Source organism: Frieseomelitta varia, unplaced genomic scaffold (genome assembly GCF_011392965.1).
Source record: "Frieseomelitta varia isolate USP_RPSP 00005682 unplaced genomic scaffold, Fvar_1.2 scaffold_24, whole genome shotgun sequence".
NCBI lineage: Eukaryota > Metazoa > Arthropoda > Insecta > Hymenoptera > Apidae > Frieseomelitta > Frieseomelitta varia.
Genome location: NW_025109968.1, coordinates 138,150 through 150,064, shown reverse-complemented (window position 1 = coordinate 150,064; position 11,915 = coordinate 138,150). Strand labels below are relative to the sequence as shown.

The 11,915-nt window shown below is 34.0% G+C and overlaps 2 protein-coding genes across 4 annotated transcripts in view; one reads left to right on the top strand and one right to left on the bottom strand.

Moving 5' to 3' along the window:
- Window positions 1-1,134: 1,134 nt before the first annotated feature.
- On the top strand, window positions 1,135-2,245 carry LOC122527934 (protein transport protein Sec61 subunit gamma). 2 transcript variants are annotated; one of them, XM_043652533.1, is made up of 4 exons: window positions 1,135-1,269; window positions 1,615-1,721; window positions 1,787-1,889; window positions 1,965-2,245. In XM_043652533.1, exons 2-4 carry the CDS (start codon window positions 1,628-1,630, stop codon window positions 1,972-1,974), a joined length of 207 nt encoding a protein of 68 aa, XP_043508468.1. In that variant the 5' UTR covers window positions 1,135-1,269; window positions 1,615-1,627; the 3' UTR covers window positions 1,975-2,245. The 2 variants fall into 2 exon arrangements, with proteins under 2 accessions (XP_043508468.1, XP_043508469.1); XM_043652534.1 differs by having other exon boundaries at window positions 1,209-1,317.
- Window positions 2,240-11,915, bottom strand: part of LOC122527933 (activating transcription factor 3) — a 34,150-nt gene continuing 24,474 nt past the window's right edge. Inside the window, exons 2-4 of one of the 2 annotated variants that reach the window (XM_043652530.1) lie at window positions 6,744-7,005; window positions 5,869-6,005; window positions 2,240-5,264 (exon numbers count right to left, since the gene is read on the bottom strand). In XM_043652530.1, the coding sequence (XP_043508465.1) occupies window positions 4,830-5,264; window positions 5,869-6,005; window positions 6,744-6,981 (810 nt within the window). In that variant the 5' untranslated portion in view covers window positions 6,982-7,005 and the 3' untranslated portion in view covers window positions 2,240-4,829. The remainder of the gene's footprint in view (window positions 5,265-5,868; window positions 6,006-6,743; window positions 7,006-11,915) is intronic. The other variant, XM_043652531.1, reaches the window with a different exon arrangement.

Sequence of the window (11,915 nt, the reverse complement as noted above, 5' to 3'; positions counted from 1 at the left end):
TGAGAACATAGTGGTACTAAAAACAGAATTTTCTACTTTTAGTACCATCAAGTCATCAATAGATGGCGCCACCGTGCGGCGCTAGTTTTTCTTACCCCGTAAAACAGAGAAATTTTCATTTGCCAAAAAACCTAATTTAGCCAAATGAATTGTGAAATTTTGTGATTGTATTACCCTAATTAGACCCCTAGCTTTCTTTTCATACCCCATTTCACCCGCAAAATGCAGAAATAAGTATTTTTATAAATAATTAGTACCACTAGGTCACCACTAGATGGCGCCACCATGTCCATTTTGTGACAGTTCGCACTTATTATGAAAAAAACCTAATTAAGAGGAATAATTTGCGAACTTTTTTATATGTCTCCTTAAAATTAGGCTCTCCGCTTTCATTCTATGTGTGTTTTGTCCTGGAAAAACGTCTGTATAAAAAGTTGAATTTTTTTTTCAATAGATCGAAGGTTGTCCTTCTCGCACACTGTTGCACACTCTAGCGCCATTAGACAAGGAGAGCACTAGCGTGCAACAAGGACAGACATATAGCCGCGGTAGACAAGGACGGCAACAGCGTGCGACAAAGACAGGCATATGGTCGCGATAGCAAAGGGAGCAACAGCGTGTGACAAGGACAACAATATAAATTAATTCCGGCACCTATCCTAGGGGTGATCCACACGGTGCATTCTTAAAGGGGATTAATTTGTGAATATTTATAATTGTATCTTCATATTTAGATCCTCAGCTTTCTTTCTATGTTATACTTGACCTACAAAATGTATGCATAAAGATTTACAAATTCCACTCATTATCAGCTAAGCTTGCTCAAATTTGTAAAAAATCATTCGACAAGAAATTGTATAGAAATAATAAATTCTTTTTACTTGGTTATATCAAAGTTTAGATAATTAATATCATTTGTCCATATTTGTCTATCTTTCCTTTATTTATTAAATATTTATTTATTTGAAGAAGCTTTTTCTTTTTGCTTTATTAAAAACTCGTTTGCTTGAACAAGAAAGCTGTTATGCAAATTCACACGAATCATATTTATTAATTATTTATACACGACCCTGTATTATTATTTGTTTCACAAAATCGTTTCGTTTCTATGAATTTGAAATTCCCGCTACGATTCTCTAATTCCAACGTCAGTGATCAGGAAGTGACGTTCTCACAGCGTAGTATCCACGTAGCGCCTCAAGTTCTGACGAGCGCAGTTTTTCATACGTCAAACAATACTTTGTAAAGCGTTCTTGGGTCGTGTGTAACGTGAGTATTGTGTTTTGGGAAGGAACTTCTTGATCTTTTTGGAGAAAAGTAAGAAAAATATTGACGACACATCAGTGGACATTTGTCATAACCTATAAATCCAGTTTTTATTATTAACAGCTCAAAATGTATATACATACATATATATATACGTATAATATTCCATTTAGTTCGAGCAAAGTATAATAGAGTTTTGGCTACATTATAATTTCAAAAGCATATGTAATTTTGCACACCGCTCGCATAAAATTTTATAAATACCCTGTTCGTTCGTTCTAATTATAAAAATCAAGCGCAGTTATAACTTGATGAATGCGAATCTCATTACACGAATACTGTTTTCAGTTACATTAGCATAATGGATCAAGTGAAGAAGCTCACTGAACCAGGACGTCAATTCGCAAAAGACAGTATTCGTCTCATTAAACGATGCACAAAGCCTGACAGAAAAGGTGAGTTTTTAATAGTTGGCCAGCAAGTAAATTACAGCTCTTATCTTATTACTTGTGTTTTGCAGAATTCCAGAAAATTGCCATTGCCACTGCCATCGGTTTTTGCATAATGGGATTCATAGGATTTTTTGTCAAATTAATCCATATTCCAATCAATAACATCATTGTGTAAGTAGTCTTGGTCCCATACTTTTTATATTATCTTAAATGATTGTATTTATACATTTTCATCTTCTTTTTCAGGGGTTCATAAGCTCATGTAAATTAGGTGCAATTAAGATTTAATATGGTTGTCTCCCTTCATCCCCCCCCCTCCCCTACATATTTTTATTTATAAGATAAAATTATGTATTTTGTTTTCAACTGATTGCGATTGAGATACGAGAATGTGTGTGTATAATATTAATATTGAATTTTCTAATAAAATGAGTGTATAATACTTCATTGTTATGTCTTTAGCCTTAGTAAAGCCTTTTCCAAAACCTGAATGGTACAGAGCAAAAATGAACATTAGATAATTAGTATTGAAGGCACTTTTATTTAAAGAATAAAATTTTCCCTTGGGGGTTACAACGATAAGATTTTGTCAGCCATTTTTCTAGTTTCAATTCAATACATTTCTCCTAAGGAAAAATAGCTGTCGCATGGAAAACCATGGCCAGGTACTCAGTAATAAAAAGACAATAGTACGATTTTGTTACGATGAATAAAATCTTATATACTGCTTGCTATTTGTTATTAAAGTTATTCTGCGCTTATCTTCTAGAAAGACTTTGTTTTTTTAATATACTTTACTATGAAAACAACGAACCTATAAGCCAGATACTATAAGCGATTGTATCTGGGATTTTAATAATGGCAGTATATATTGGATGCGCAAACGTAATTATATCAAAATACACTTTATATTTTATTTCAAAAAAATCATCAATTTTGTCCGTGATAATTTGACAAGTAATTTTTGTTTGAAATGAAAAATGCAACATTTTTGAACAGTCTGCATATTTAAGATCGGTTGTGCATTTTTAACACGTCAATAATAATCAATTCGACTCTTTCCGAACTTTTCTTTCAATGTGTCAACGATAGAAAAAAATTCGTATATAAATATAAACTCTGTTTCAATATATCTGATATACTATTACTTTCAGAACTCTGCATTAGTAAATAGACATCGATAATATACGCTTAACATGTGTATTAAACTATTAAATACTCTCTTCGGGCAACTTAATAAAATTTATATAAAAAGCAAATATATATATATATAATATATATGTAGCACCACACGTGTGTGACTGTTACGTGTTCGTCCTGCGCGTTTAAAAAAAAAAAAAGAAAACAAGATCAATCTTAATGCTCGTGGACGCTATTTAATCTCGTGAAAGAAGAACAAGAGGAAGACTTTGTCTCACTTCCGTTTTACGAAGTGCAAGAAAAATCTCCTCCTTCTTTAAATCAATCGGCGGTAACATTCCGAGTGAATGAAAAGCATCTTTTTAGTCCGTGGACTCGAAAAAGCGTTTCACTATTAAAAATAGCGTTCGGCTAAGTATTAAACTAGCTTCTGTAAATTGTAAGAACGCGTAAGCGTAACCCAAAGTGCGTTTACAAATTCATTTCCATCGATAATCTTGTTTAAAAAGAGTAAAAAATATTCTCTGATCGATATTTCTAATGGTTCTTTGGCATTCCTTCTTGTTGCTATTATATCTTTCGCATGTTTAAAAAAAAAAAAAAACAGAATTCAAGACCCAGAGTTACAATGTAAAAAAAAATTAATTTATTCAATTGCAAACGCACCGAGGGGAGGGTAACTACCCACGAAATTGAGGTATGTCGTTCGGTCATTGTCATTAATCGTCATGTATACATCGTGTTTTCATTAACTGTTAATGACACGTACGTGTTTGACATGTGCGTGTCTGCGAGTGTAAATAAAATAATATATGGTAATCTGTATAAAATATGCACATTTCATAATATTAAATATATCATGTCCGATTATTCGTATAATTATAAGTATCCTTTGAGAACGCGTTTCGCGATCGCGTCTCAATGCACGTGAAAATAGTCGTGATCAATATCAGAAGACTTATATGCTGAGTTACAAATTATACTTTTCTGTTCTCACTGGTGAATCGAGAGGGAACGATCGCGTAAAAATAATAACGGCACCTGACGCGAACTGCCGTTTGTAAAAGAAGTTCTCGACATTTGCTTAAAACAACGGAGCATCTTTGCAATGTTCGATCTTTTTTTTTTTTTTTGATTACATTATCTTTTGATTCGCAAGCTTCTTTTTCAAAAAAGAAAAAGAGATTTCGTACAATATGATAAAAAAAAATTAAATACAAGAGCTTCGTCTCTTTTTTTATATATTCAACATTAATGAATCGCGTATCGCAAAAACGATCCGTTTCTATCTTATATTTATCGATTACATTAATTATATCTTAGAATGTCACAGTACTTATGTTCAAGGAATCGGTTACTTACTTTCAAGAAAGGGTTACTTTCAAGGAATGTCTTCAAGCGTTCTACATCGAACGATTTCGAGTATAAAGGGACGTGTTAAAAAAAAAAGAAGAAAAAATAGAGTGAAAGAAGGAGACAGGAGCGCGCTGTTATTACAATAATCAACTTACGAGCTACAGACTTGCGATTAACAGAGACGCGGAGATCCAAGAGATTCGATTTACCGAAAAAGAAATCATGGCCCTTGCAATAATTTACCAACTAACAATATTAATGAATTAACAAATGGTAAATTGTAGTGACAGACTTCTCTTTTATAATTTTATAATTCTTAATCGATTATATAGATGAAAATCAATTTTGTAACTTTAACAATTTCATTAATAGCTTATTCCATGCCGCAAAAGGACAGAATAATTTCAAAAACTCGTACAAAAATTGCTAAATCCTACGTATTCCATCAACCAACATATAGTATTTCTTTCTTACGTCTTCTTGGAATGCATACAACTGTTCTTTCATCGTCAAAGGATTTCAGATGTTTAACCGAGCCATGTGTCATCTTCTTCAACCGATAAAACGAATCTCCGTAATGGCGTGGTGAACGTTGTTAAAACGTCGATAAAGCTACTAAACCGTGCAACCAGCGTCTGAGGTCGGCACGAAGGGACTTTCTTGCCGATAAAAGTCGCTCTCGTACTCTTCCACCTTCACTGGGTATTCTGTCACGCAGTTTTGAGGCTGGTTCAGTGCGGGTGGCGGCTGAACGAAGTTCTCCTGGTAACTGGGCAACTGCAACGGTTCTGCAAACTGCTGGTACGAGTTGTCTGTGCCGCCTTGCTTCAAGCACGTCGGCCCATGGAGATTCAACATGTCCACTAGCCTGCGTCTCTGCGTCTCTAATTCCTGGATCTGTGATTTCAAGTCGTGGTTCTGCGTTTCGAGGATCTCCGACTCCTGCACCAACGTCACCGTCTTCTCGCGCTTCTTCAACCGACACTTGGTTGCGGCTATCTTGTTCCTCTCGCGTCTTCTTCGGCGTCTCTCCTCGTCCTCTGGCGTTAGCTACAAGAATTTTGGATCTTTAAGAAAGGTTTCTAGCCTTGCTATTATTGTTAGAAACTGTTTTTTATACAGCAGTTTGCAAAAGTTCTAGATCGTCTAATATTAATGCTAATCTAGTAATAGTGAATAATATTGCTGTGAATGGTAAATGGTAAATCTTCAGACATTCTCTTTATGACGTTTCTTGTAGTTCTAATTCATACATTTTTTAAAAATACTTAAATATACAGAGTGTTAAATTATATCTTGATATAAAATATAGTAATTCTTGAGAAATAAAAAATTTACTATTTCTAACCCCGTTTGTTCCCCAAAATGAAACATTTTTACTTGGTAGATGACTTAGAACTTTTACATAATATATACAATGTTACATCAATACTGTAATGTAATATAAAAGTAGTTTATTTTATGGATTCAAGATCGTTTTAACGTTTGAGTTCTTAATGAGAGTAATAATTGATAGAGAACTGAGTGGAATGAGTGTCCGGTCTGACTTGAAAAACCCGTGAGAAATCGGTGAAACGGCGACTTACAGCGCGGATCGCCCAACATCATGACTGCTTTATCGTATTAACGAGAACAGTATGTGAAGATTTCTTACTCCACCGCGGTTGTTGTTGTTGCTGGTTTCCTCCTCTTCCTCGTCGTCTGCGCTTCCGTCTTCCTTCTTTGTCTTCTTCTTCATATCATCCCCGGTCCCGTTGGCTCTCCTTTTTGTCTGCAGCGTCAACTTCAATCCTGCAATGTTTAAACATTAATTAATCGCGTGCATCATTACTGAAAATGGTAATATTATAATTTCTGGAAAATATGGAATATAGTATATCGTTCACTAAACTATCTACTCTTAAATCGGCCTGCAAGCAATATAAGATAAGCAGATCAATTAAATAAGAATATTGAATAACCTTAAGATTAAAATTTCTATTCAAACATAAAACAAATTATAACCAAATATTTTTCTTTCTCGAGATCACTATTTTTAAAAGTATAATTAACAGCGGATTTTTAATTTCATGAACGGCAGAGATTCGTTTTATCGTAATAAATACTCTATAACGAATATATTCCACTTCGGATATATAGATATATAAAAATATCGTATGCATTTGTCAAATTTGATTGAAAATCCGCATTATCATTATGATAGATATCACGAAGGATCTTTTTAAAATATTTCTAAAAAAAAAAAAAGAAAAAAGAAAAAACTTGCAAACCAAAGAAAGATCTTCAAAAAAATCAGTAAAAAAAATCTTCTCACAAAAAATATCCATCTCACGTCACACCTGGTGAAGATAAACTAAAAACTGTTGCACGATAGATGCTACGTGTTATATAAACGAGAATCGGCGCTAAATCTCGGATAACCTTGGCTACCTATCGCGAGGCTCGCCGGTAAGGAAAGAAGAGCAAGAAATTCGGCAACAACAGAGGACTCGAGGTTGGATATTATCAAGGCCACCACCGGATGGGTACCTTCTTTAATGAGCTGACTACAGGTGTGCTGAACACTCGGCGGGCTCGGCTCACCGCTGCTAGTCGAGTCTGTACGGTCCCTGCTCCTCTCGTTCGTGTAACCCTCGAAGGGATTGGTCATGGCGATTAGGGAGTTTACGATTTCCGGTGTCCTTGGTGTGACCTCGGCCGCCGCGACACCGAGAAGACCCGCGGCAGCCGTCGGACTAGGATTCACGTTCACATTCAGGTTGTACATGGTTGGTTTAGATTACCATTTAACCTGGAACAAGAACAGAGATTAAGAGTGCGGATGTGCGGTTGATGGTTCGAGTTGGTTGCGTGTGAATGTGAAGTCTCTCTCTTTTGTAGCGTACGAGTTTTTGATGGTGTTGTTAAGTTCCTCCGACTCGCGGTATATGTTATAGTCTGTTGAATATGTAGAGAACCTTGTGATATGGTTGAGTGGTTATTTATTTGTTTGCTACTTCACAGAGTAGTTTAATTATATTATTTATTAAAGCAGTTTAATTATTACTTTTTATTATTTATTAGAGTAGTTTAATTATTATATTTTATTGTGTGGAAAATTATAGGGAGCACATAATATATATATATACGAAGGTATAAAAAATATTCGACGTGTAATAAAGCTGTTATAATATTTAATAGGAAAAACTTTGATTAAAGAAAGAAAGTTTGGTTCAATTGTAATAATAATTAGAAAATAATGAAATAATTAATGAAAATGAACGATAATACAATTCGAAGCAAATCTTTGGTAAACGTTATTATATACAATTTATCGCATGATCTTATAATGTTAACTTTGCTCGTTCTATAAATAATTATTTCCGTCGGGAACAAAAGGAAACCAGACTTTTCTCACGTTTGATCGACAAACGAGCCCCCACCAGTCTCGTAATTATCCATGAAATACTTGAAAAATTAAAAAAAAAAGGGGGAACATAATAAAAAGAAAAAAAAATAAAAACAACAGAAGTTTCTTTTTTCGATTTGGTTGTTTCTAGTTCCTGTCGATTTATCTTTGATTGAGATATGTCGAGAGAATATGGAATAGTTCTCGTTGATAAAAACGAAATGAAATCTCTGTTCTACTATCTGCGAGTCTTGGAGAATTGTGGATGTTTGTGCATTTCTGCACAAAAAATTTGGGCATACAAAAATTTGCAGAATATAAGTAACATGAAAAAATATAGATTAATAGATAATATTACATGATATTAAGTTGAAACATAATAAAAAGTGAAGCATACACTCTAACATTTAGATGAATGAAATTATTATTATGTTTACAATATTTTTAATAAAATATTATTATCAGTATAACAAAATATTACTATATAAAATTACAATATTATATTTAGTAAGAAGATTATTAATCACTGTATCACGTAATTAATATATCAATCAATTAATCAAATACTGAATACGAATTTTACAATTAAATACATTAAAATTCACGCAATTTAGCAATATGTTAATTTCCTTTCAATTTTTAACTATTTCATCTCGGTCATTGTGCATTAATATGTAGAAACAAATTAACACATTTTTTAGCGTGTTGAGTAACAATTCAATGGTGATTTACTGGACCTAACTGGATCTCTATTCCTCTTATTGTGCATTCTTCTTTCCGGGGAACGAGAAGTTTATTGATACGTCCTTGAAAACATGGCTATTGAGCTCGAATGAATACGACTACAAAGAGGAATTCAAATCGAATCGTGGAACACTGATAACGAAACCGGAAGCTGAAGATGCTTATCGAAGTGGGACCAGTCAATCGATTGTCAAAAGATACTGCATTTTGAATTTTAATATTCATCGTGCATCACTCTCGAAGTTATCTACATTTGTCTTTAAAATTATTATACAATTATACATTTGCCAATTGAAAATCGTGTTTTTAAAATATAAAAAAATTCGTCTAATTTTAAACTTGCCTTTTTTACGACACTGTCACGAAATTTACACAATTTCTTTTTATAATTATATTATCTTAAACAATTAATTAAAATTTGAAATACTGTTCATCATCAAATATTTTCAAGTATGGACATCGAACAAAAGAACCATCAAATGTATAAATAAAATTAATCTCTAGATCTTTACTATGTCAATTTCCAAGAAACTTTTACGAGTTTCACAGAAAATTTCGAGATGAAAGATAACATCTCATCTCCCCTTTAATATTAATTTAATTTCTCATATCTCTTCTCTCACATTTTCCCAAAAATCACAGAAATATGAGAAAAATTATCTCTGAATCTCCATCAAATCCTACTACCAACCATGAACTTTCGCAGAAAGTTCCAAACTAAAAAACAACGTCTCCATTTCCCGCCTAACAAATCTCCTCCGGAAAATTATAGAAATACAAATAAAATGCTCCCTTCGACCTCAATTTCCAACAAGAAAATTCAATTCAACCTCCAACTCTCGGAATCAACTTGCGCAAACCTCGCCGCAGGAAGTTGCAAACCGAGTTCATTCTGCGTGAAATCCCGCATGAAATTTCGTTTCTCGCATTCGTTATCTCGGGCGCGGAACCTGCCACCTTCCTACAACCTTTCCAGAGGCGCGAGAGCAACGTTTACGTAACCCGATTTGCAAAAATAACAAGACGCGAAAAACGGACGTGCAGGACGCGCGAAAAAAAATCCATCGTCCGCGGAGCGGAGGCGGCGAAGAGGAACAAGAGAGCAGAGAACGTTAAAAGCTTGTCAAACGGCCGTCAAAAATACATTTTGACGCGCGTACGGCCCCATGTCGTGTCCTCTAAAACGCACATTTGTTTTCGACTGTTTCGAACTCGACTGCTCCGTTCCTAGTTGCTCAACTTCCTCTCTTCACCAAGTACGAGGAGAATCCGGCCTCCAACTCTCTCTGAATGAGTTTCTGAGAGTGACTCGTTTTGTGAGAGTTCCAGCCTCGGATGCACGAGCAGTGATGGACCATAAGGCACTTGGAATTTATTTATTTACATACGAGCTTCTCAAAAGCCAAACTGATCAACTCCATTTTGCACGATGTTTTATTTTATTAGACAGATATACGTGATGGAAATTCAGGGAAGTGAAAGACTTGTTTTCGTGGATATGATTGTTCAATGGAAGTAAGTTTCTTTCTATGGAGCTTCTGAGTCTCTCTCATTGAGGCTCGATTAATCATGAATCTTGAAAACGTTATAGGATACTGAAGGATGAATTTTGCAAGCATTTTGCAATGCTTCACTCCAAACACCATATATTGAAGAAAATCTAAAAACTTTGAAATGCGAGACACATTCGTTTCTATACTACGTATTAATTACACACTTGGAAAATGGATAGAAATGCTCGCAAAATATCGAGACTTCCAAAACTCGAGATCAAAATTTCAACACTTTCGAGAGTTTCGAGAATATTCGAGAACCACTTCGAAAATCGTATAAGACACGTGACGATGGAATAGAAAGGTAAAGAACGTCGAGCCGCATTTCATAAGAATTTGATCGTTCCGTATTTGGAGCCTAATGCCCTTGCAACTCCTCGTTCGTAACCTTCTACGGTTCCTCCGCCACTTCACCATCGTCGAAATGGTCCTCGTGGGTCGGTAGCCGTCGACCAAAAAGTCCACACACTTCCTCCGATCGAATTTGGCCTCCTACAGATTCAGAGATTCGTGGCCAGACAACACGTAGGTATATAACCACCACCTACTGACCTATATGCTGCCGCAGGAAGAGAGGAGTCAGGGATCTAAGGAGTCTAAAATCGACAGGCATACGGTTCGAAATGGTGTGGAATTTGAGTGAAAAAACGCGCGTGTTATGTATAGGTATTCAAAATGTAGTGGTTCTTATAGCATTTAGTAGGTTATAAATGTGATGAAAATATAAATATAAGTATAAATATAAATATAAATATAAATATAAATATAAATATAAATATAAATATAAATATAAATATAAATATAAATATAAATATAAATATAAATATAAATATAAATATAAATGTTTATAAATGTTCATGAAATAATTTTCTAGAGGTGAAAGAATATAGAAGATCCTATTCTTTTCTTTGTATTCTCAAAAAAAAAAAATAAATTTGTACGAATCATTCGGGTTTATTCACATCTGGTTAAGAAAAAGAATTACCTTTGAGCAAAAAAGTCATGTAACAAAAAAGTTCTTTATTTATCCTATTTCTGTACAAATATGTGTCTTTTAAACAGTACAGACTCATTAAACAACGTTTAATCTTTAGAGTCATTAAACGACGTTTTTGGCATTCGACGTTATTTAACATATAACGTTGGTGAAAGGCGAATTTGTTGTTCCTTATTGCAATTAAAAAATAATCCTTGAACTTTAAAATCGTCAGTCTTCTATTTTCTACGTGTTACGCGAGCCTCTTATTGAAAAAACAAAAGCGAAATAAAGGAGAAGATAATTTCACGAACGTTGAATGACAAACGAGCAAGTGGGTCTAATTTCCTCCCGTCGTTTTCCCTTGGGCATTTATTCACACCGATTAAACGGAAAGATGATAGAGAGAATGGCGAGGAATCCAGCGAATCGAGGCCACGAAGCGGAAGGAAGAACGCTTAGATTTTGAGACTGAGCTCCACGAAAATAGTCTGTGTCGAATAAAATCGCGAAACAATGTGATATTATATTTTTCGCGTTACGCGTGAATTTGCATCAGTTAACTTTTTTCACGTATGCAAATATTTCTTTCTCTAGTCTTACGTTTCGAATTAAATTCGAAAAGTAATCTTGTTAAAAAATGCTTTGAAAGATGCAGTTTCTTTTTAATTTCTTAATATATGATGTTTAGGAGTATTATAGCGAGAAATATATTCTTCTAAATACTTTTTTCCATCATCTTTTTTTTTTATTTATTAAAAAAATACTAAAATACTCTTCCTTCTATATTTTTTATACTGATATATCATATTAATCTCAGAAAAGAATTTTAAATGTTTAGGAATCCATCTGACAATGCAGAAATATCTCGCTTTATTATTCGCTGTCATCCTTAAAGATATATCGCCCGTACACACAAGATTTCGTTGTAATTTTTCACATCAACAACCATCTGCAACTGAAATTATATGCTATCGAGCAATAAAAAAAACAAAAAAAAAAAAAAAAAAAAAAAAAAAAAAAAAATAAAAGAAAAAAAA